General features: G+C 36.5%; 1 protein-coding gene across 3 annotated transcripts; it reads left to right on the forward strand.

The window, feature by feature from the left end:
* The first annotated feature begins 922 nt into the window (after nt 1–922).
* Nucleotides 923–19,228, forward strand: Tbx22 (T-box transcription factor 22). 3 transcript variants are annotated; one of them, XM_036175408.1, is made up of 9 exons: nt 923–1,068; nt 10,108–10,284; nt 10,864–11,041; nt 11,854–11,955; nt 13,362–13,536; nt 14,493–14,657; nt 14,978–15,042; nt 15,570–15,655; nt 18,597–19,228. In XM_036175408.1, exons 1-9 carry the CDS (start codon nt 1,029–1,031, stop codon nt 19,193–19,195), a joined length of 1,587 nt encoding a protein of 528 aa, XP_036031301.1. In that variant the 5' UTR covers nt 923–1,028; the 3' UTR covers nt 19,196–19,228. The 3 variants fall into 3 exon arrangements, with proteins under 3 accessions (XP_036031301.1, XP_036031303.1, XP_036031302.1); XM_036175410.1 differs by lacking the exon at nt 923–1,068 and adding an exon at nt 9,759–9,793; XM_036175409.1 differs by lacking the exon at nt 923–1,068 and having other exon boundaries at nt 10,110–10,284; nt 10,861–11,041; nt 18,597–19,195.
* The last annotated feature ends 7,189 nt before the right edge of the window (nt 19,229–26,417 follow it).

Here is a 26,417-nt window from a genome sequence, read left to right on the forward strand (position 1 = left end):
ACCTGCATTACCTGATTCAGGGATTCTATTTAAGAGAACTCTTACTCTAACGGTGACACAGGATTCAGTTGTGGTGTAGCCAATGCCAGACGACAGAAGTTGTCCTCCTTCTTTGAAGAAATGTGCTGCTTCCAGTAGTATAAGAAATAGAAGTAAGAGAGCCCAAGTTTGTCCCCATTAGTCTACACTAAGCAAGAATCTGTTTTCTTGGGGAGCTTCTCCAACTAAAGGAAAAAGTAGTTGAAGTCACTGTGGATCGCTCAGCTCTACGCCATATTACAATTCTCTCTTAGTTGTCCTGAGGTGATAAACCTGACAGGGAAAAAATTGAAACAATGTTCTGAGATATACTGAAAGAGAAACTTAAGGTTGTGAGTTCTGGCGACCTGAAGACTGAAGAGACATTAATCACACTTTACAGGTCACAGAACCCACCAGGCACCTACTTGGGCTCACTGTGATTAAGTTGCTTGCTTGCTAAACAGCAAGAAGAGAGGATGTCTGGAGTCAAACTGCTAAACTGCTATTGATTGGGTCGTGAAAGAGAATTTCAACTGTAAATGCATATGTTTAGGATAGAAATGAAAACATTGCGTTTTAAAGTCAATCCACATCTTATTCTGTTCCTTCAGTCCTTGGGAGGCACAATTCCACCTTATGTTTCCCTCTAAGTATGTCAGCCTAAAGCTCAGAGAAGGGCACAGCCAGGCAAGGATGCAAAGGGAGACACAGAGAGGATGTCCTCCCAGCACCCCAAAGCCCTAGAGGCTGAAATCATCCCATTGTGCTTTCATGGCTGACCTTGAGTCTAAGCCTGTTGAAATTGCATGGAAGAAGGTCCCAGCAAGGTCAGTTCTAAGAAGTAACAAATTTTGTTCCACCCACTGCTGGAAAGAACTGCAAGTTCTCTTGTGCAGTTCACTTGTGCCTCATCCCTAGGCAGAGTGAACCCTGGGCTCCCAGAAGAGATAGTGTGGGCATCTTTGAAGTGGAAGAGCTCAGCCTGAGACTCTTCAGGCATTACCATCATGAGCACAAAGAGACCCACTGCTACTTCTTGCCTACCAGGTAAATTCCCCCCTCCTCTCTCGCCAGGCTGTTGCTTTTTTAGGTGCCTTCTGCAAAAGTGTTTATAGGCTCCTTCATTCCTCTTAGATATCTTTAGTCAAGTCTTTCAGGTTAGGAAGATTCAGCTGAAGTCAGACTTAGTGTCAAGTTCTTGAGCCAGAAGGGTGTGTTTTTTCTGTGCCCCTTTGTACGCACTGTGTCCACAAGGGACAGCAGGGCTTGTCAAAGGATATTTTTTATTTGTTCATGTTTTCTCTCATGAGACCTTGAGTTCAGATACAGCAATTTTAACACACACACAACCACACACACACATATTCATCCTCCCCACACAAGAATACACACCAAATACACCTTTATTCAGACTAGTAAAAGAGAATATAGAAAATACATAATAGTGAAAGGAACATTACAGTGGTTATTGTAGATTCCTTCATTCCCAGCTCTTCTGCCTGTTACTGAAAGAGCAAAGAGGACATAAAAATGGCAGAAAAAGAGAAATGTGGAAAAAAAGAGAAATGTGGAAAATGAAAAATAAAATACACTAGGAGAGAGAGAGAGAAAGAAAGAGAGAGAGAATACCATAAATTAAGATACATAAAGAAACATGAATGAGAAACCTTAAGTAAGTAACAGGTATCAGTGAGGTAAAGAAAAGCAAACATACAGAAACAGAAAGAGACCACGAGGGATAAAGAAGAGGAATAGAGACCCACTGAGCATTCTGTCTGTGAGTACCACATCCTTAAGTCTGCTTTCTTGCTTCTGGAGAGCTTGAGGAGATTAAACTGGAAGTCTTCAAACTGAGATATTCCTCTCAAGCATCTTACAGTACTTCCTGTTCCCTCTGCTGTAGTGACTTGAGTTAATCAATACAATGCCCATAAAAGACAGCAAATTTGCATTAGATAAACACACCATGACATAAAAGAAACAAATTTCATTCAGCAGCTAGAGAGATGGCACAGCAATTAAGTGCACTGGCTGCTCTCCTACAGATTCTGAGTTCAATTCCCAGCAACCATGTAGTGGCTCACAACCATCTATAGTGGGATCTGGTGCCCTCTTCTGGTCTGCAAGCATACATGCAGACAGAACACCCCTACATAAAACACATAAATAAAATAAAATAAAATAAAATAAAATTTCATTCAAGACTGACTTTAAAATATTTATAATGCCAAAACAAACTCATGATGAAAGGTAGGTATAACATCAGTCAAGAAAGAAATCATCCCTGAAGAAAATGCTTATATCACTTTATAGATATCTTCATAATTATGAGTAAAAATCTGCAGTAATTTTCACAGAATACACAGATACAAACACAAATAGCTAATTGAGATTTTTTTATTCTGTCAGAACAAGTAAAGGTGAGTTAAAACATGATGAAATACTCTAGTCAGGGCTGGAGGAATGGCTCAGCAGTTAAGAGCAACTATTGTTCTTCCAGAAGACTTGAATTCTATTCCTGACACTCAACTGAGGCACCTCACAACTGCCTGTAACTCCAGCCCTATGGGATTCAGCCTCCTCTTCCAGCCATCACAGGCACCTGCCCTCACATGTAGGTACCCACACACAGATACACACACACACACACATATACATATATATATATATATATATATATATATATATATATATATATATATATATAAAACTAAAAATAACAACAACATTACTAGATCTTTCAAAAAGAAATACTGTAGTTAAGGAGACAAGGCTAGATGTCAAACAGATGGCTGTTAGACAAGGAAGGGATGAAAATGTATATGCCTGCCAATGAAAATGAGTTGAAGTTTAACAACCATGATACATATAGACAGAGGACCTGGTGCAGAACCATGCAGGCCCTGTGCTTGCTGCTTCATCTCTGAGTTCATATGAGCTGTGCTTAATTGATTTAGGGATACTTGTTCTCCTGGTGTCTTCCATCTCTTCTGAGTCTTAAATTCTTTCTGCTTCCTTTTCCATTGGACTCCCTGAGCTCTGAGGGGAGGAATTTGATGAAGATATCCCATTTAGAGTTGTTTATTCAAGGCCTATTTATATCTTTAAGCTTAGTATTTTTATGGGACTCCTGGGTCTCTGATTCTTATGCCTTCTCTTGGGCTCTTTTCCTCCTATTGGTTTACCTTGTCCCACTTAAATGTAGTGGTTTTTTTTCTTATCTTAGTATATTTTATATTGTTATGTTTTATTCTTATGTCTTAGAAGCCTGTTCTTTTCTAATGAAAGACAGAAAGGGAGTGGCTCTTGATGGGAAGGGTGGGGCAGGAACCGGGAGGAGAAAAGGGAGGGGAAACTGTAATTAGGATATATTGTATGAGAAAATAATTTATTTTAATAACAGGCAAAAATAAATTCACAAAGAAAAAAGGAAGTTTACCAGCCAGGATATAAAATATTGAGTAGTCATTAGTTCAGGTTGACATTTGCAAAATGCATGTCCATGTGATAAAATAGACAAGAAGCACTATCTGAAATGACTTGTGAATATTGCTACCAATTGCTTTAATGTTTACTAAAATACTAGCACATTGAATCCTGCAACCCAACTATTTACCTAAGTGTCATTTGCATAACTGCATTGAAAATTAAAAACAATCACCCTCCATGAGCAATATGCAAACATGATTTCAACAATTATTGATACACTATTATAAAATACATAGTTGAATGTTCCAACTATCTAACAACCTTATTGGTAATGTCACATGAGTCATGTGTTAGGCTGGAGACACAAAGATAGAGATTTGAGAAGTGGCTGTCATTTTACTGAGATGATTTACTAAGGTAATTTTTAAAAATACTCTAAGTCAGCAATAATCAAGTCAAGTGTTTTCAGGGCATATATTGTAGCACAAAAAGTTTCAATGCTAACACACATAACCATCAATTTTGCTCTTTCTTCCTCTTCTTTTTATCTAGGAATTCAATTTGGTAAATACAAAGAGTATATTCATGCTTCTTTTCGGTGGTTCCTCTGATATAACTCTCCATAATTACCTTTAGTGCTTTATTATTGACAGTTTTGGGTACCTAGGATATTCTGACTTGAACATTTACTTCAAGCAGGAATGCTTTTCTAGTTGTGTAAAAAACCTTGTAAAGGATGTGGGTAAAAGTAAGCATAACTTCAGCGTTAAGCATAGTCACTGTAGATATCTACCCACAGTTAATATTTTGATAGACTCAAGGGAAACACTTCATCCTCCCACTGTTGTAGATGCTAGGTATGCCTGAGCCCTAATCAATGAAGATCATTATTGAGATATGGAAGGAATCCACTTACACCTAATTCACTTTCCTTGAGCATAATGGAGTGGAGCAATACATTAAGGAGTGAGAATATACTAGAATACCTAAAGGGAGTTCTAGAGATTACAAAGGCATAAGATTTGGTGGACTACAGCCTATGGTGTGACTGTTTCTTTCTTTGTGGCAGGTCAGGTTCATGCATATTTAGATTAAACAGTTAGAGGAACATGGACCACCGATTTGGAGTCAAGGTTTGACTGTGTTGCTTGCATATAAAATTATTTGGTGAAAAGGTATGTGAAACGGAATTATAAAAGCATGTTTTCCCCTAGCTTTAGAGAAATGAAACGATTCTTCACAATATCTTCCAATAATTCATTATTGGAATAAACTTGCTATATTCCTTTTCAAGTGACCTATGCTGGCCATATTTTTATATCCTTGCACTGTTGTTGGTTTGCTTGTTGACTTATGCACTGAGGATTGAACATAGGACCTTGCACATGCTAAGACCTAAGCTTTGACTTCACACAGCAATATTGTAATAATAAAATAGTTGTACATATTTTTGGAATACAAGATGATGTTTTGATACATTTACACAGTTGGCACTTGTTATTGTAATAGTGCCAATAGAGCAACAGAAGGGACACTTAAAAAGTGTAGATTTGATTCAAGTTTGATGTTTTAATGAGTGAAGACTGAAAGATGTAAGGCACACAGTTATTAATTGTGTACAGCATGCCTACTCCTGAAAGAGCTGAAGTAAACAGACAATACCTATTCTTGCAGTTACTTGGATAATTATGTGGTAGAGCAACCTGTATGCTCATTTTACTCTTTTCTCTTATCCATTGACTTTGTCTGAAATTATTCAAGGATAAAATTATCCTTAGAGTTCTGAGAACAAAAGTGCTAACAAGAAACTGAGAAAATCTGGTAACTTTAAGTGATGAGTTAAGTGAAAAGAAGAGTTATATGGCTTTGAGTACTAGAAATATAATGAGCCTAAGCCTAGTGTTCTATTATCCTAAGAAAGCCTTCAGTATTTGTTAGTAATAAAACATAATTAAATTTAATAGAATAACTTTTCCTTCAGCTAAGTTTCCATCTGTCCCCTCGAGAAGAACTCAGCTAGTAAGGATCAGAACTTATCTCCCTTCTCTTTGTTCTCTAACTCTCCCTAGGAACAATGGTGACAATGTTTTCCATGCATAACTCATCTGCTAGCCTAACTCAATTGTTAGACTAATAAGTTCACAGAAGTTCTTGAGAGATCATACCAAATTAATGCAAACCAGAAACTGAAGGATCCACTGTGAGAATTTATTTAATATTTGTTAGGGCAGTTTCTTCAAATCCCAGGAGTAAGAACACAGTTATATGTTACTGGCTTATCATTTATAAATCCATCTAATTATGTGAGACTATAAACTTGCATTGCATTGATAGAATACCAAAAATATTATTACAAAAGCAAAGTTAATAAAGTCAAATTATGTGTTCTATTAGACATATTTCCCATGGATTTTGGAAACCCAAATATAGTATTTTCGTTTCATTCATTGATTTTAAATATTTAAAAAGTTTACAGTTTAAGAATGATTAGTCTTAATATATCTGATCTTTTGAATCTGATGTAAGATTTAACCAAAGGTTGTGGGTTTTAACATTGGCCTGGATCTCTTCTAGGATGTGGACTCAATTTACAGATGTATAGCTGATACAAAGACTAACACATTCTTGAAATTAACTTTTCTTATCTCTTTAATATTGAACAGAGGTATGAACCCTGATTTAGGCATTGGGCTAAGTGGTTTACAGAAATTATTTTACTTGACCTTCTGATTGATCTACTCTCTTACAGAAACATAGTGTATGATGACAGTATTATAGGGAAAATCTTAGATTCCTGGGGAGAAATTAGTTTAATGCCAACAAAAAGATTTCTGTAAGTCACTCAGAAGGTAGTACAGTCAGAATCTGAATTAAAACATTGTGAACCCAAAGTCCGTCTTTTTACCGCTTCAGCTTTATCTTTGCTTATTATCATATTCCTGGGAGATCATGTAGGAACTCAGATTACTCACTGAAGAATCTAGTATGTATTGGAAGTTTACAATCCTCAGAGATTCAACAATTCATGAGTACCTTATCCATAAAGCTCCTTTTGGTGTAAAAGAAGAAAGAGGAAAGGAAAACGTTGGTATCAGGGTGATCTTCCAAAAACCTTGTCAAAGTGAATATAGTTTTTTTTCAGGATTTGTTCGGTCTGTAAGTGATGAAAATTCATCTGAAACTCACTTAAGCAAACAAGGATGCCTTCCTGTTTTATGTAACTTAGCAAGTACAGGAAATGTTGAATTTGGATACTCAAATGATATGAAGGGGCTGCCCATACCTGACAATTCTCGGCTGTGTTTTCCCTAGGGTTCATTATACATCTGAAAAAAAAAAGTCATGAGAAGGAGGATCTTGTTTCTGATTCACAGTCTACAAAGTTGTGACTACATACAAACATCCTAATATAGAGGGGTGAAAATCAAGAGAAAGAGAGAATAACAATTGAAGGAAACAATCTCCATCAAGACATTGTTTGTGCATCTGCTAAAGAGTAACATTAGGTGTCCAGTCAGGCTCCAAGTTCTAATTTTATTATATAGTATCTGTATGAAAATAAAGACAGACATATACATCACATATATATTTGAAATAATTATCTCCAAATGAAGAGTGGGAGTTGAAATATCTCCACATATAAGTTTGGTATCAAAGGTTTAGTTAGTAAGTACTACAGAACCCAGGATACTACTCTAAGAAGACTTTAATTCCTTTAAATATAAGGTTTTTTCATGTACATACACTTGCCTAGAAGAAACATTTTCATACTTTGTGTCTTAAAAACTTTAATAATGTTCCTGTTTATTGTTATTAAAAGGTATTACAGTGTTTGGTAGAGATACAAATTACTTTTCTATATTTTAGATACAAATATCATATTCAAGAATAATTATAAATCATATATGCTTTTATGAATATTTATCTTCAAGTATACAATCCTCTTTCTCCATTTTTCACTGCCACACCATGACAGAGAATCTGCTTTGAAGGATCTTATGTGTTCCTGGAGTAAACATAGGGTGTACAGAAAGGAGACTTCTGTGTATAGATAATGGATTGTCCCTCAGGCCCCCAGTACTCAGCAACTCTGATCATGAGAAACCCAGCAGATTGCAAAGTTGGTTCTGCCATGCTTGATTCTTGTAAATACAGGGTAACAAGAATTACTTGCACCTTAACCCAGAAAACTTGAGCAAGAGTGGAACTACATTTTTGTCAGTGTAATGTCATCAGATAATTACTAAAATGGGAAAATGAAAGGTTTAGGTTACACAAATACGAAAGTTCTGGATGACTAAATTACGTGCATATAATAAATATTAAGGAAGACATTTCTTGTAATACAGGAACTTATATTCTAAGATATGCTATTTCCTTGGTTAAAGAAAATCATATCATGGTAGACAGTGTGAAATACTAGAGCTGACATTGTAATCAACATCCTTTACCTAACTTTTATAGAGATCTCTTCAAAACCTCTACTAAGCAAAGCTTCCTCTTGCTCTACAAAGCAGTGCTCTGTCTCAGAGAAACAAAATGAGTCAGGTTTAAATGCAGGAAAATTCCAAGACAAGAGAGACAATAATTGAAATGCTATACAGGTGTTGGCAGACTAAAATTAACCAATAAACATTTGTCTTTTCTGTTTCTGAACTGTACCTTTTAGATAAGAACATATAATAGCACTTGTGTGTGTGTGTGTATGTTGTGTGTTGTGTGTGTTGTGTGTGTTGTGTGTGTTGTGTGTGTGTGTGTGTGTGTGTGTGTGTGTGTGTGTGTGTTCTGAGTAAGAATGAATAGCAAATATTCTGCCTCTGGATTTTAATAGATTAAAGAAATGTTCATGAGTTGCGGCAAAGATTATATCCAGTCCTGTATGTTTTCAATCCAAGTGCTTTGCACATTGAAATTCTCCTTGCTGTATTTGCTTTACTCTGGATAAAGGTAATTGTCTTCCAAGCTCTATACTTGATCATACCCACCAGCATGCAAACTACAAGAAAGTCTTTGCCATGGCATCTAACGTCATTAGAGTACTTTAATTTATACTCAGTTATCTAAAGGTGTCCTCCCCATAGCTAAATGACCCACCTCTGCTTTAACAATTATCCCATGGAAAATCTAAGCTTGCAGTTACATAGTTGAAACTGAAATGCTGTGAAGGTCTTTCATTCTTAAACTCGCTATTTGGGATAATATACATTCATTCTAATTCCATTCTATTGTAACTGGATTTGAATTGACTTTGAATGCCCTTTGACTAAACATATCCTAGGAGAAGAGAAGAAAATTTCCTAAAATGTTCAAATGTCACCAGCTTAGATTTGGGTTGCCTGAGTCCAAGAGCACCTGATGAAAAGTGAGTGACCAAGTGACAGCCACAAAAGCAAACATGTCACATTTGCAGACAAAAGTACTCCTTGAAAATGAAGATAGTCTCTTCTGGACACAAAGAATGTTGTTACTCACTTAGAAAAGCAAAACCCAACTCAGGAAGATATTTAAGAAGACACTAAAACCAATTACTTATTAGTTAATCACTTTAATTTTTCAACACATTGTTGGGAGCAAAAGTTCCCTTGTGCTGTTGCTAACTCTCTACTCCTTAGGCTGTTTTCAAATGGGTTGTGTGAATTTGAACAGGGTATGAAGGTCCTGCAGAAGCAGGGCTAGAAGGCACAGGTTGGCTCTATTCTTTGATCATGGTGTCTAGAATACTCTTGACATTCTTTACTTGAGCCCCCCCCCCACTAATAAAAAAGAGTTTGTATGGGCATATCTACCTACTCTGCCAGCGTAAGGTGCCCAGAAAGCTTGCACTCTCTTCTGTGTTTCCAGTGGTGTCACTGGGGAGCAAAAAAAAAAAAAAAAAAAAAGCCTAGATATATTTATCTGAGTCTGGTTAAGTAATATTTGCTCTTTCTTGAAAAAGTGGCCCCTTGTGGGCAATTATTTCCCATGTCTTAGCGTTTTATAATTTAATGTAAAACAGTAACCTTGTGTCTCCTTTTCCTCCTCCTTCCTCTCGCCTATCTGGAGCCCCATTTCAACCAACCCCCAGTCTCTCTCCCTACCAGACTTAAGTGTCACTCACAGCTTTTTTTTTTTTTTTTTTTTTTTTTTTTTTTTTTTTTTTTTTTTTTTTTTTTAACGTTTCAACAGCTTCCAAAACAAACAGTGGAGGTTGTGACCGGCTGGGTATTCACTCAGTTGGATGCAACAGTATCTCTCAATCGCTTTGGTGTGAGCCCCCATTGGCGGCAGGTCTGTTCCCTAAAAGGCCAGCGTTTGTCAATCTGGGCTTTGGCAGGTCCCAGAATCAAGGATTTGAGGACTGATGGTACACACGTGTCCACTGAGAGGGAGACAAACTAAAAAGGAAGGGAGACTACATCTTGTAGGATTTCGACTCAAATTTAATCTTTCCTCTTTTTTATTTTGTCTATTTAAATAAAATACATTCATATATAACAGAGGGGGGATTTTTGTTGTTGTTGTTAAAGTGCGGATCCAAAAATTGGTTTTCAGATCTAAGACTTCTTTTCTGTGAGCTTTTCCTCCCTTGTCTCTCATCTGTGCCCTCCCTCTCCCCCTCCCTCCCGAACCCAGCTCAGGTTGAAACTTTGCAGTGCACACTCACTTCTTCCCCTCCAGGGATGGCTCTGAGCACTCGAGCGCACGCCTTCTCGGTGGAGGCCTTGGTGGGGAGACCCAGCAAAAGAAAATCTCGAGACTCAAGAGAGGAGATGCAGCCTGGGCTGCAGAGAGAGCGGTGCATACAGAAAGAGGAGGAGGTACCTCGCAGCGCTTCTGGGGACTGCAAGCAGCCCGGTGAGTACACTCAAGCTGCCGGGTTCCCTTAAGCGCTTCACCCGCGCTGGGCGCTGGTTCGATCGGATCTTCTTAGCCTGGTTGTTTGCGCTGTGGCAAAGATGTTTTGGCCCAGCCCCGCAGGTCAGGGTGTGGATTGTGGAACAATTTAGCCACCTGACTTGAGTACAAATTTCAGAGAGTCTGAATCGCACTTGGAAATGCTGTGGTTTGTCTGCAATGAAAAAGAAGGTCCACTTTTAGAGAAGTGAGTCACACACTCCTTACAAAATCCTAAGAGCCAGACCTGACTCTTCCTCTCAGTAGGAAGCAGGGTGTTCCCCAAATTCCCAAGAAAATCTCGCTTTAGATTCAGCTTTTGGCGGGTTAGGGGTGGGAGAATTTTAAGGGTGCCACCTTTCGTGGAATGCAAATTGGGACCCTCTCTACATTACTAAACCACAAAGGGTTTCGTGGGGGAACTTATGCATCAGACTCTGAAGTTTCTGGGAGGGAGGAAGAAGGCTAACAGTTCAAAGATAGTCTCCTGACGAAAGGGTGCGTGCAATCTGCCAAACTCTCAAACCCCGTGTCTAGCAGAAAAGCGACCCAAGGCGGAATCTTCAAAAACTGCTTTCTCCTCCTGCTTTGGCGGTGAGAGCAACAGCCAGGAAAGTCCGCAAGAAAAAAATCCTATCCAAGTGGAGCTTCAGGGATCCGACCTATGGAAGAGATTCCACGACATCGGGACTGAGATGATCATTACCAAGGCCGGCAGGTTCGCCTGGGGCAGCGATTTCCCTGAATCACACACAGTAGGCACTTAAGGAGGAGAATCCAGTTTTGTAATGTGAAACTCCTCCCCTCTCCTCACTCTTGGGCAGACGATTTAAAGCCACAAACTACTCAATTTGTTGCGCCGGGAAGTACCTAGCTGCATTAGATAGTCTACTCATATTTTCTGATACATTTTTACTCCAAGGACTCACTCTTCCAACTCCTGCCTTTGTACTGTAGGCAAAAATCTAGCCCTGTGCAGGCAGGCAAGTGTCAGACCTCTCTCTAACTTCCTACTGCTGTAGGCAGCCTCTCAGTTCAAGCCTAGCAAATAGTGGCAGACAATACTCCAGCCACTGTCCTCTAGCACAGCATCCCTGGCTCAGACCACTAGGAAGCCAGCCTTTCCACCAGCTAACCATTTGGTGTGAGGCAGCCTCCTCACTAACTAGTCTTCCTAATTTCAACCTTTGCAAATCTACCTCTCATGCCCTTCCTCTACTAAAAGTACAGGAAAGGAATGAAACTTTCCATCCTTATCATTTTGAATGTCACGTGGCATGTCATGGATGTGGAGTTTTTGTAAAGATAGTTGGCACCACTAGACAATCTCGGGCTTTTCAATCAACCATCTTTTAAAAAAAAAAAAAAAAAAAAAAAAAAAAAAAAACGTAACAAATGCCACTTCCTGAACACGTCATGGAAAGGGGAAAATACTGTATTTGTCCATAACTCATATTCCTTCAAAACGTCTCTCATATCTGCCATGTCAGGTTCTATTTTTCATCCAAACCCCTGTTTTCTTTCCTACAGGCGTATGTTTCCTTCTGTTCGGATCAAGGTGAAAGGGATGGACCCAGTGAAGCAATACTATGTGATTTTGGATGTGGAACCAGTGGATTCCAAACGTTATAGGTAACTTGGTAGATAGGGTCCAGACACCTGACAGCAGGATTTGAACAGAAGTATGCCCAGTGAGGAGAGAGGGTTGCTCATCCTTGGACTCAGATAGTTCAATTTTCTCATTTGAAACTGGGTTCAAAGTGAAGGAAGAGCAGGTCTTTCCTACTCCCTCCTCATGGAAGTTGATGTCAAATGGCTCCTTAGTGTACCCTAAGCCTACCCACTGTTTGTGCCTTAGATATGTAAAGTGTGGATGCTCTGGCATGGCAGAGGCAAGAAATTTGAAAAAGTTTAGAGAGACTGCTTTAGGCTCAAAGTGGCCCCTGGCTTCTGGGATTATGCTGTAATCTGGGCAGGTTCACAAATGATGCCATGATTGCCCAAATCTAGTGGCAGGGTCCTAGGGTCAGCGCTGGACTTTTGCCCATATGTTGTCCCTCTTTTAGATGTATGCCTGAAGGAATAGCCAGACAGTGCCGCGATTCTTTTATTCTTTTTTTCTTAAATACGTTGAGGAGGCTGGACCAATGACGGACAAACTGTTGTAAAGATAAGAACCTTTTGAGCTAGCAGCACTGCTGAAGCTTCCATGGGGGGCTCTGGAAGTGGAGGAGAGGGTGCTGGGAAAGCAGCCCAAAGTCAGCTGTGTGCAATCAACCCAGAGGCGGGAGCCTGGTGCCTGTCCCTAGGAGAGAGGCCATCTAGCACCATAGCTTCTTCTCAAGGCAAGAAAGTGCAACTCACCAGCCGGTTGGAACCTCCTTGGCTGGCCTAGAAACAAAAACAGCTGCTTGCTTCTCACAATGCACTGAGGCTGTTTTGGGGAATGCTGAGTAAAAAGTCAGTTTGAGATCGGAAACAGTTCCGGGCCGGGGGGGGGGGGGGGGATCAGGCTGGAGGGCGCTCGAGGCAGAGTTCCTTTAGTTTTCTGATGTGCAGTTTAGTTGGCAAAGGGGTTCATAGCAAGAAAGGGCTTTCACTAAAACTCTTAAGCGTGGGCTTAACAGACAGAGTGCTTAGCCTTCTGCTTTGTTCCCCGTGCTTCTTGCTTGCTTGTCATTTGTGGAATTTTTTAGACATCGCTGCAGTGGGAAAAGCAATCAGACTGATTCCTGCTCCGGTTTCTGTGAGGAAATACCAGACACAGATATCCCATGCTGTTTTCACTCACCTGGACACTTCCTTGCATTTTCGTGGCATATGCTTACGTACTGTTTGTTTGTTTGTTTGTTTGTTTGTTTGTTACCCTTGAATGCTCTTTGAAAATGAAGTTGGAGCTTCTGTTTATTTACTGGCCTTTGGAATAAGCGTTTTAATCTTTGGTGAGGCTCTTAGGTGGAGAACTCTGAAGCCTCTCATCCCTCTGCTTTGTGCTGGCTGAGTCTAAAACCACACCTTGCTCTTTTTTATTCACTCAGGTATGTGTATCACAGCTCACAGTGGATGGTTGCTGGGAATACTGACCATTCGTGCATCACTCCCCGATTCTACGTCCACCCAGACTCCCCTTGCTCAGGAGAAATCTGGATGCGTCAAATCATCTCCTTTGATCGCGTAAAACTCACCAATAATGAGATGGATGACAAGGGCCATGTAAGTGAGCACAATCTTTCTCCTAGAGGAGGTAGGTGCCAAGGCCAGAGGTAGTCCTTAAGAGGGCATTCTTTTTTGTTGGTGTTGAATGTTTTGGAAACCAAGCTCTTGGAATTGTAAATAAGAGACCACAAAGGGCTCCTCCAAGCTCTGTGTCCTAAGAGTGCTGGACTGGGAGAGGGAGGGAATGACTGCAGGGACCTTGAGGACCCAAAGACCCCAAAGAAGAGACAAGTTTAAGCTAGAGAGGGTGTCCCATAGTGGAGAGTGGGAGGGAACACAACACAGTACTGTCAGGCATCTTGCCTTCCCTGGCAACACTGTGGGCTTTTGCCTTTCCTGGAGTCCACACATTTGTTACAGCGGTGCCTTTGATACAGTGTGGTGGGAGGATGCAAGGCAGCAATTCAATTTCCACAACGTGCTGTCATGGGAGTCAGTTCCTCCTTATTTTCAGGTTTCCTGGATCTTGAGCCTTCTCCCTAGGTACACTCCTGCCTGTACCCTGCCAACCTAGTCTTGTGCCAGCCACAAAAGGAGAGAAGGAAACTACCAGGATTAGGAGGTGGGGAATATCAGATTTCTAGCCACATTTGGTACCATCAGTTACTGCCCAGAGAATTTATATCAGGTGGTTAGGTACTCATGACTCATCCTCATCACATGGTCAACCACATTTGGAAGAAGAAAAGGCCCCAATCTGGCTATGAAATTTGCTACATGGTGTCAGTGTCGCTGTGGTGCCTTCCTCTGGAAAACCTTCAGCCAGGAGGGGTTCTGTTGGGGACCAAGCCCGCAACAAAGTTCTGATTTGTGGTTATCTGAGCCTTCCTGCACACTGTTATCTAGTGTTTTTTTTAGGGCGGGGGTGTGCCTTCACTGGGGGTTATCATAAACAGGGGGTGGTGTTGGGGAGATGTTGGTGCTTCAGATGGTATCTAATCATTCTCCCTTAGATCATTCTGCAGTCCATGCATAAGTACAAGCCCCGTGTGCACGTGATGGAGCAGGACTGTAGGATTGACCTGTCCTTGATTCAGTCCCTTCCTACTGAAGGAATTAAAACATTTTCCTTTGAAGAAACTGAATTCACTACAGTGACAGCTTACCAAAACCAGCAGGTAAAGCTGTCCAGACCTCAGGAAATGGGAGTGGCCCCAGTGGTATATGGAATAGAATCAAGCAGCATTGTGTGAGTTACATTGTAAACAATGGAGGGGGGAACTCAGTTTTACTTCATTATCAAGTGACATTTGATAGAAAGCTATATGGTTCTTCTGTTACACAGGAGATCATAGCAGAAGGGACAAGTAGGCAAAGGAGACAAACATCTTAAATCTGACTTAACTGTGTGCTTGAATTTTTTCCACATTATAATGGCAACACTGTTGCTGAGAACATAGCCTGGACTTTTCTCTAAGTCTTTCTTTTGAATTCATAGATTACAAAACTGAAAATAGACAGGAATCCTTTTGCCAAAGGATTTCGAGATCCTGGGAGAAACAGGTAAGTAAAGCAGCATTCAAATTTAATATTTGTGTAGTCCCTTAATAATTGCTAGAAATAATAGGTCAGTAGAATTGCAATCATACAGAGTATTTATGTAGCCCCTTTAATAACCACTAGAATTAATAGGCAAGTAGAATTGCAATCATACAGAGTATTTATGTAGCCCCTTTAATAACTACTAGAAATAATAGGTAAGTAGAATTGCAATCATACAGAGTATTTATGTAGCTCTTTTATGAGTACTACAGATTACATGACTGTGGGTAAGAAGCTTACACCTTTATGGATGGTAGGAAAGAAACTGCATGTTTGGATGCCATGCCTTTTTCTAATGTACCTCCTGGCCAGTGGTAAGTTATTGTGCAGTATAGATTTGTGGAGCTTACAGAAAGGTACTCAGATCCCAGCTATAAGTGAAAACAATAGCTAAGATGATTGCTCATAAAATATAACAGGTTTATATGAATCATTATATTCACTAAGTGTTTTCTGGAGTTTCTGAAAAATAAATATCTTTTTTTTAGGGGTGTATTGGATGGGTTTTTAGAGACCTACCCATGGAGGCCTTCCTTCACTATGGATTTAAAAACCTTTGTTGCTGACACACAAAGTAAGAAAACTTTTAACTTTCGGGTTTATTTTTACATATTAATGCAGTAACAACAGCTATAATTCTTATACCAAATACTACACAAAGGGATAAGTATATGCCAGAAAATCTATGTTCACAAGCAATATGTATTTGATATGTGGGGAGTAAGAAGCAAAAACAGAGACAAACTGACACCTAAGGGAGATAATAAAGTTATGTTGCTGGTGAAATTTATTGCTTATCTAGCTTATGGAATTATCTTACACTCTTATCATGACATCATACATGGATTCCACAATATCTCATTCTTTTATATAAAGAGTCTATTGTGTCTTTGGCCCATTTGTAGCCTAATTTGGAAATATATTAGCTATTTGTTATTTTATATCTTTATTATATGTTTGAATTATTTCACTTGTTTTACCTTTACTTACTTCTAATTTACCTTTGTATTGCATGAGAAGTAAATATACAAAAGTAAATATCAAAATGACCCTAAATGTTCACATCTAGTTTATTTTCATATATGCTTTGCTCTTATTTTAACATAAAAAGTCATTGAGCATAAGGTAGAATTTATAAAATGTAAAGTAAAATGCATGATGAGCATGGTAGAGGAGCCAGGAAGAAACAAACGCAAGAATGCGATTATAAATTCCTATTCAGGGAAACAGAAAGTAAAAATTAATACTACAAACAGAGAGTAATAATTAAATCATGATTCATAAGCCAAGAAAGAAACTCTCAGCATACAATAACAAAAAAATGAGCTAAATATAGCATGGATGTGGTGCAATTTGTCTACTTTTTAAAATAAAAAAATACTTTAACTTACACATTAAAATTGAGTGTAATAGTGGGGTACCATGTGATGTTTTTACTCATGTATACATTAAAAATATTTAGACTCATTCAATTATATTTATCTGCTCAAGCATTTTTTACCTTTATATGGTGAAAACTTTCAAAATCCACTGTACTGTTTTCAAAAGTACTATATGCTATTCACTATAGTCTCCCTACTGTGCAATAGCACATGTGAACTTCTTGATAGTGTCTCCCTATAACGTAGAAGCCACTGACTTGACATTTCTTCAGCCCCTTTGACTCTCATTTCTCTCAGCCATTATTACGTTCTCAGTTGTCAGAAGATCACCTTTATATTTCACATATGAGTGAAGCCATACAGTAACTGCATCACAACCAATTTAATTATTATGAGTCTAAAAATATTTGTAATTTGTTTCTTCTCACACAGTGCATTGCCTGATGAAAGCATCATCATAGTTGAATAATACGTGTGTTTTAGTAAAATAATCTATAACTTTATTTCTGAAATATTTAACTATAAATAAAATGTTTTATTTGTAAACAGCATAAAACTTTCTCCATTAATCTTTACCCCATTAAAGTGCACTTGTCTTTGGACATTTACTTAACATTATTCTTATGGAGCAAGATATCAACATTACGCTTAAGTTTTACATGATGCTATAACAAGTAATTGTAATGTGAAGAAATGAGGTATAATCATTTGTTGAAATGATGTGCTTTAGAGAGTGGCATAGAAAACTATGATCAGTTTTTTTACTAGAATAATTCAGCTGATAACATTAGGCAGCATGCTTTTAAAATATCCAAATAATCTAATTTAAAAAAAGACATAAGTGACCATTAATTAATCACTTAAAATACAACTAATTCCATCATTTACAATCTGAAGAGTATACTCATATGGGAGAGGAGCAGTTATTTTTAAAATAACTTTTTACTGATTTATTACATGTATTTGTCAATCTGCTGATAAAATATTAGTGTATGTTTATATTTACATATACCCAAGAAAAATAACAAAATTATCAATAAAATCTCCCAACTTCATCAAGTATGGTCAAACATAATTGATTGAATTCAAACATTTACAAAAATAAAGGTCAGCTGGGCAGTGGTGGCCCATGCCTTTAATCCCAGCACTCGGGAGGCAGAGCCAGGTGGATCTCTGTGAGTTCGAGGCCAGCCTGGGCTACCAAGTGAGTCCCAGGAAAGGCGCAAAGCTACACAGAGAAACCCTGTCTCGAAAAACCAATAATAATAATAATAATAATAATAATAATAATAATAATAATTTTAAAAAGGTCAGAGTCTAGATTGTCCTGTACCATATAAATTTTAGATTATCTGTTAAACCAGTGGTTTTTAGACTTCCTAATGCTGCGACCCTTTAATACAATTCCTCATGTTGTGGTAATCCCTAACCACAAAATTATTTCATTGCCACTTCATAACTGTACTTTGCTACTGTTATGATTTATAATGTAAATATCTGATATGCTTTCCCCCAAATGGTTTGTGACTCACAGGTTGAGAACCGCTGTGTTAAATAATAAAAGACTTTGGATATCATAAAGTAAACACTTTCCTTCTCACCTTGATGCTTCTTAACATGAAACACTGTCTTCAATTCTTGATAGAAAAGAACCACGGAAATCTCCCCATCTATGATTTTCACATAAGACAAAATATTAATGATTGTTAATATTTTTTCAATAATAAAATTATCTTCACAGTTACTTGATTTTTACACTGAAACGATCTGTAAAATCCCAGACAACAAATTATTTTCTTCAATATGCAGTTTTTAAAATAAAAGGTTAATTTTTATTTGTAATATATTATTGGCTGAGTTATATATGGGGCTTCTCTAACTGTTGGATAAAATGTAAAGGGCTGGAGTATAGTGAATGTTCAGTGTGTGATGCACAGTAGCAGAACTGCCAGGATTAGAGCTACGATGTTCAGAGTCAGTTGGAGGAATAAAAATATCTTTTCCCAAGCTGAAAGAACTGTGAACTTGCAAAGACAACCACTCCAAGAACAGGATAGAAAAGGCAATAGATATGATTACTGGTTCCCCCGGAAAATCAGGTTCATTTTTCACTGACTGGCTTGTCTTTGACAGGTGGAAGCAGTGGTTCATCTCCAGCGACCTCTAGTGGAGGAGCTCCCTCTCCTCTGAACACCTTACTTTCTCCTTCTTGTTCTCCACCTACACCATCCTTTCACATACCTCCAGGCTCCTTTGGAATGACCTATCCAGAGACATACCTGCACAATATAAACCTGCCCTTCTGTTACAAGATTTGTCCAACTAATTTTTGGCGACCACAGCCTTTTGTTTTACCTCCTCCCGAAAGGCTACCAAGCTTCAACAGTTCTCAGTCTTTACCCCCACTCGTGATGGAAGTGCCCATGGGATCATCCAGGGGCATCATCAATTCTAACAGTGGTTTACATGAAGACTGCAATGGGCAGTGTCTACAAGCATCTCATTCTGCCAATCAAATTTTATATGGATTACAGAATCCTGGAAGCATTTTCCAGCCAAACCCCATTGCTCAAGAAACACTCAGTTGCCCTTTTCATACTCCCCATGGTTGTTATAGGAACAACTTCTCCATGCCATCTAGACTCGAAAATGCTACCAACCATCTCAGTGAAAATGGTAACAGTCAGATTTCTAATTCACATTGGTATCCAGCAGTCAACCATTGCCTTTAATGGGACAACAATCACATTTTAAGACACTTACATGTAAGCACAGATTTTCTTTATTTGTAACAAAAGAAGGGACAATGTCTCTTTAAAACTTCCTTACTGAACAGCATTGTTTTGTTTTGTGTTTGAAGGAACTTAACAAATGTTTACAAGAATGTCTATATAATGTTACCTGTAAGAATATGATACTATAATAGCCTTGATCCTCAAATAAGTTACTTAATAAATATTGTTTGGTGAGATAAGCCATCAGTGATAATTAATGTCAAGAGATTGTCTCCAATTACAGCATTGTCAACTCACCATACACCTGTGTTTTACCTATTAACAAAGACCAAAACAAGATGGATATAATTTGTGTAAAAACAATAAAAGTATTTCAGTCCTATCTATGAAGGTTGGCTACACTATAAATATCTGTTAAGCAATCATGGCAAAAAATTGAATCATTTGTTTGATTTGTATTTGCTGCTGAAAAAAATAGTAATTACAGTTTTGAGGTATAGACAGGGACATGTTTCCAAGTATTGGTTTCGATTAATCTATGTGGTCTGGATAATATTCAATTCTAAAGGGGATGCAAAGATCAAATAAAAGGTAAAGCATTCCAAATAACTTTGATATTTGTTTCCTTTTATTTTTGGATGTTTCACATATGAAGTCTGGTAATGTATTCCTCTAAAAATCCTATTTATTCTACTGATTAAAATACATGATTTTAGTTCTTTAAAAAACAGAGACAGTATTTGAAGGGAGAGAAGAGATTTGAGTCCATAGTTACGAAAGTAGCATTACAATGGTTACAAAAGTAGAACTTAATTCCCATTTTCACATCTTGTGTGTTACTCATGGTAAATGAAATGGATAAAAGTAAAAAGTAACTTTATTTTAGCTTTTTAATTTGAATAGACTTATTTCATCAATTCTTAAATTTCTGAGAATTATAAAGTATAACTTGTATATTCATTGCTTGTCTTTAAAATCAATGAGATATTAGCATTTATAGGAATAGTTGCAGTCATTTTATTAAGCCAACATCCTTTAATTACAGCAATATGACTAGACTTTTCCCAACACTAACAGATCTACATAACACCTTTTCTTGTTTTCTAAAACACACCAGGGACAGTGTATACTTATTATCATATGGACCAAAATAGTTATCTCATCCTAAATATTCTTAAATATGTCTTTCTATAAAGCATTTACTCCTGACTTCCAGAAATATAAATATAACAGCACATGGTTGCATAAGACTAAATATTCCAATGAAGAGAATGTATTATTTGCTGCTTACACCAATGGGGTATCTATTGCAAAAGTCTCTGAGGCATGAAATATGTACTATTCAATTTGTTAAGCAAGGGATTAAAGAAACAAGTACACTTTTTTGCATACCCTACAATAGGAACTATGTAAAATACTTTAGTAAAATAAATTATGGGTTTAACATAGCTGCCTTCTCAAATTATAATGAAACTATCTGATAGCTTATGTGTATGTGATTACTTCGTTAAGTAACAACAAAAAAATTATTTAACTGAAAGTTAAAAAAAAATATGAGTTGTTCTTTAATCACTATGTAAGGGAATACATTAATTTAATAGCTATACCAATGCTTTAAATGTCAGATTATTTTATTTGTTGCATTCATAAATCCAAGAATATGTAATTATACTAGCAATACTTAATACAGGCAAAATTTTAAATGCTAGTGTTGGTATTCATCTTATGTTATTTCATAAAAAATAAAAAAAATTGTGCCTTCACACTTACAATTATAGTAAATGAGGGAAACCCTTCACAGAAAATAAGGCTTGGAGGAAACCTCAATCAAGTAGCCCCCTTTCCTCCTTGAAATAAACCGTTCATCTGCAGAAATCTGTTAACATAAACTCATACACATAAATGTTTAATACCTTTACTACCAGCTCCTGAATAGATGCTACAGAACTCAAGAAAGTTAATAAATTGTGACTATAGTTACAGAAAACAACAACAAAAATCTACCTGTCCACATTTAACTGCCTTACTTTAAAAAAAGCTTTCAAAAGCATCTGGTTAGACAAAGTGAGAAATTGTTAGCCAATGAAAGTGGCCACATGGTACTGCATAAGTTCCAAATTCTAGTAATTAAAACTTCTATTTCCACCTGGTGTGAAGATACATACGTACACACACACACACACACACACACACACACACACACACCTCTCCTTTTAAAAAGAAAACAACAAACTACATTTATATATCTGATTCTTAAACTGACCTGATAAGTAACTTGCCCAGATAAAGCTAGAGAAAATAAACCCTGCATCAATTTTGTAAAATTTGCACATTGAGTCAGGAAATAAGTGAATGATAACTTTATCCTTGTATAGTTACCAGTCAAACTTAAACCTGTAGTCAGATTCCCTGGACAGGAAAGTATTTTGTGGAATAGACAAGCTGAAATCAATGACAAAAGTTGAGCTTGGTTGAAGTTCTAAGTGGACAGATTGCTATATTATGTTCCTTACTACATTTTAAATATTAGTATGACTTTAGGCAACATGATTTTAGAACATCAATATCTTTAATATTTCTTTACACTGTTGGGTGCCTAAACTTTGTGGATATTATATTTTGGAAGACCAGATTATAACTTTAACTTTATAGCATTTTAGGTTACATACTTTTAGAATCTTCAAATTAACTAATGCATTTGCTTCTATTTAGTGAGCTTTGAAAATGAAGAGGCTTCTTCAAAACTCCCAAGCTGTGGAGAGATGTTTCACACTGCTTTCAGGCATGAGTTCTCCATATGGTCTGGGAATGGACATGATTTCATTCTTCTGTGAGGTTGAAGTATGTCTGTGGCAGGAAAAGAAATGAACTATTAGTCTCGGCAAGTGATGACTCAGTGAATAATGAGTCTTTAAAGCATCTGCATCTTATGTGCTGACAACATGACAAGGGTGCCAACAATGTGCAAAGACAAGCATCGGCACTGGACATTATGAAAGACTTTCCTTGAGTTCTTCTAACCATTTCTATTTTTCACCTCGGGGGAAATTAAGGCACACAAAGCAAGTAGTCAGAATGAAGCTGAAATAAATGTGCTGTTTAAATACTAAAATATATGTTGCAAAAGTTTATATGCATGCTAAACAATAAATTTAGTATGTTTCAAGTAACAGAATGTATGTGTGTGTGTGTGTGTGTGTGTAAAGTGTGACATTTTTTACATTTTTGTCTCCTCATTTAATCTTACTAACAAGATTTTATATGTATGTAATTTTATAAATTAAAGATGTCACTCTAATATGTGTATATATGCACACAATGAGTGTGTGTGTGTGTGTAATCTCCAATGGGATATTTAGATTTATTTTTAAATGATTTACACTGTGTTTCTTCTGCCTCTCCTAAAGAGAGATTCTGTATAGAAAATCTACTCATTGTATACTGACATACACTATTAATTATGTATACTTATGTGGAGATACATATTTAAATATATTTAGTCTAAGTTTGTATGCTGTACTTTAATAATTGAGTTGACAGGGTATAAGTACAATTTTTTTTATTCCAATTTAAAGATACATTGACTTTATGGTGAAAAATATTCAGACAGCCAAAATAACAATCAATAATTTCTAGTATACATCAACATTTCATCAGTTGATTTCACTAGAATTTAACATGCCTATTGGAGCAATTAAAAACAAACCAAATGTATAGACAGCTTGGGCACTGGTGGTAGTTTCTTTGATATAACCACCTTGGTATACATTTAATCTCCTTTGATTTGATCTGCAATTAAATAATATTTTGTATTAAAACTATATAAATAAACATGGTTTGGGTGGCAACATAAAACAGAATGAACAGATAACATAGAACACTTGAAATATACCCATATTAAAATTACTTACACATGTGGGCCTGGACAAATTTGACATATTGTTTCAATAAAATATCGAGAGTAAAAAGACGAGTATCATTTCCTTTCAAAGTTTCAAATGTTCATGTTTACAAATTTGTCTTGCACATTAATATGTAAACATACATTATAGTGAGCAGATGTACAGGAAAATGTTATAGTAACTTTGTATTTAGTTCAAATGCATACACATGTTTATTGGCTATTTTTTAACTGCTTAAAAGAATTACAATCATTAAAGTTAAATATAATAGAAAATTCTGAAAGTATAATACCATGAAACACTTTAATAAAATATTATTTTATTGTTATTGTTAAACATAAAAGAGTTTTGACTTGGATTAATATCTCATTCTTATGCACATGATGATATAATCTAATATTTTAGTTATAAAATATGTAATTAACAACAAAACCTTATTAATATGAAAATAATAAAATCATGAGCTTGTGTTAGATAAAATTTAATGTCTGTGTTTTTTATTAAATCTATAATTCCCTCTTCCTGTTTTATGATAATTTTTAATATAGTGCTATAGTACTTAACTTTTATTTAAATTTTACCTGGAATTTTCATATTTCATTTATAACAAAGATTTTGTGACCTTCTAACCAATTAAATAAATTCACTAGTTTTCTTTCTTGCTGAATATTATAGGTTTTTAGAAAGAATGTTGTCATAGAAACAACACACACACATACCACATATAGATCTTGCTTTGAAAGAGGCAATAAAAAAAATCAATGTTGAAATTCAAAAAATTAGCGCTGCACCCACACAGAAATGGTATTTTAATTTAATTAAAGAAAGTCATCCACAGGCCAAAGAATGTTCATATGACTAATAGATGCGTTTTGCAAATCAGGATTGTCTTTCATTCCTGATGGTAGACAGAGAGAAAACTGTTCAGCAAAATTATCACTACTTTGTGACCTATCACAGTGATTCTTTCTTTGTAGTTGTAACTTTTCAGAAAAGGCTGAATGCAGTACCACATCATAAAGGGCCCAAGTCCCATACATATGAGATTAAGGTATATGTAATCTGGTATTTTTGCTCAAATGTTGCAACCAAGCTCAGCAGGTGTGAGGAAGCAAGGCAGTTGATACCCTAAGCCCTGAGCTTTACAGTGGGTAGTGAGCATAACCACCCCAATTGATGCTAACAAGGGCCTAACATTACACACACACACACACACACACACACACACACACACACACACACGCACAGAGACACACACAAATTTAGTTTGTTAATATACACACCTTTCCTACTAAACCATGAATGAAGGAGGAATGGAATGTTTTTGAATAAAATTTATTTATTTTTCAACTTCATATTAATTTGGAAGAATACAAAAAGCAAAACAAAAAGGTGAAGAATCACAAATAGTTTGTAGTTTGACTTATATTCTGTGAGTGTGTACATACTAGACAATTTTATGTAGGTGATGTCATATAATATTAATGATGATTCTCACACATAAATACTTAACAAACTAAGGTCCCCAAAACAAGAGTAAATAACCAAAAATATATTAAACCTATTTCACTGTAACTAACTGCTTTAGTTAGTTGTGGTATTTCTTAGGTGGTTTTATATGACTTTTATTAATATTTTCCTATTTCTTTGAAAAATACATTTTGGTTTTCTCTCCTTTTTGGATTTTTTGTTCTGCTTTTAATGAATGTAGCTGGACATGTTTAAGGGACACACTGTGCTGTTACAATACTTGTGCATCACATTGGGTTAATTCCCATATCAATCACCTTAAATATTTTTCATTTCTTTGGGAGCAAGAACATTTAAAGTCTTTCCTGTTTATTTTGGGTATGGTTCATTATTGCTAACTGAAGTCATGGTACTATATAAGAAAGCATCAAGACTTATTCTACCTAACTGAAGCTTTGTACACATTGACACCACTCTCCTGGTCCTTTAAAACCTCCAGTTCTTACCAATCACTGGTAAGTGTATTTTTATTCTTTCTGTGTATGAGAATAACTTTTTTAAACTCTAATATATTAGTTTCCTTTCTTTGTATGTGTTCTCTCATTTAATATCTTCTAGGAGGATAGACATTTTAGTGATATTAACTCTAATAATCCATGCTCAGGGGATATTTTCTATTTGTATCATCTTCAATTTTATTCCCTCAATGTTTTATTATTTTCATTATAGAAATCTTTCATTTCTTTGATAAAGCTATTTCTAAGCACTTTTTGTAGCTTTTTTTCAGACAAGGTCTCATTCTGTAGTCTAGGCTGCCTGGAACTCACTATGTAGTTCAGTCTGTCCTTAAACTTACAGCACTTCTTATACCCCAGCCTTTTAAGTGCTGGAACTGAACACATAAGGCATCTTACTGGCTCTGTAAATGGAAATGAGTTCATGGTTTGGTTTGTAAAATGTCTGTCATTGACACATGGAAAGCTATTTACATATATTGGTTTTTGTATCTTTCAACTTTAACAGTATATGTTAATTTGATCTCACAGATTTTTTAGATGGTCTTTAGGATTTTCCTTATATAAGACTACTTTCAAGTTAGTATTGTTGGACATCTGCACTCCCTCACTTTTTCAACACTGGGAACAATTAGCCAAACATGAAATCAAACTGTTCATCACTAGATGAAATTCTAAAGATTACAGAGTGTATGTACACAAATGAGAATACTATTTGTCCTAAAAAATAATTAAAATTTTGAAAGGCATTGCATTAATCTACATGAATATGAACTGTGACAAAATTTGACATTTTGTTTTCCAATTTAAATAGTTTAAATTTCTTTTGTCATGATTCTGACTGAGAATTTTGGTACTATGTCAAATGGTTGTGATAAAATAAGTACCCTGGATTTGTTACTATCTTGAAAGAAAATCTTTTATCTTTCCCTCTATTTGGTATAATATTGACTGTTGGTTTTTTTACACTCCTTTGTGATGTCGATGATTTTTCCTTCTCTTTGTCATGGAGATAGATATTGAGCTACTGAAAGTCTTTTTTGCATCTATCGAGAACACTTTTTTTCTTCACTTTGTCAATATGACCTATTTTGTTTATTGATTTAAGTATGTCAAAATGCACTCACACCTATAGGATGAATCCTACTAGATTATGCCAATGTATCCTTTTAGTATTCTTCTGGAAATGGCACACTAGTATTTTGATGAAAGGTTTTGGATGTACAAGTATTCAAGCGCGTGTGGGCACACGCACACGCACACACACTGACTAGTAATTTTCCTTATCTATTGGTTGCTTTTCTGATTTGGGTATGTGAGTATTGCTGGCCT

The sequence above is a fragment of the Onychomys torridus genome, chromosome X (assembly GCF_903995425.1).
Source record: "Onychomys torridus chromosome X, mOncTor1.1, whole genome shotgun sequence".
Taxonomy (NCBI): Eukaryota; Metazoa; Chordata; class Mammalia; order Rodentia; family Cricetidae; genus Onychomys; species Onychomys torridus.

Coding starts and splice junctions, on each gene's coding strand:
- Tbx22 (XM_036175408.1), top strand. CDS start 1,029: ATGAGCACAAAGAGACCCACTGCTACTTCTTGCCTACCAG. Junction 1,069..10,107: donor TGCTACTTCTTGCCTACCAG/GTAAATTCCCCC, acceptor CTTCCCCTCCAG/GGATGGCTCTGAGCACTCGA. Junction 11,042..11,853: donor ATCATTACCAAGGCCGGCAG/GTTCGCCTGGGG, acceptor TCTTTCCTACAG/GCGTATGTTTCCTTCTGTTC.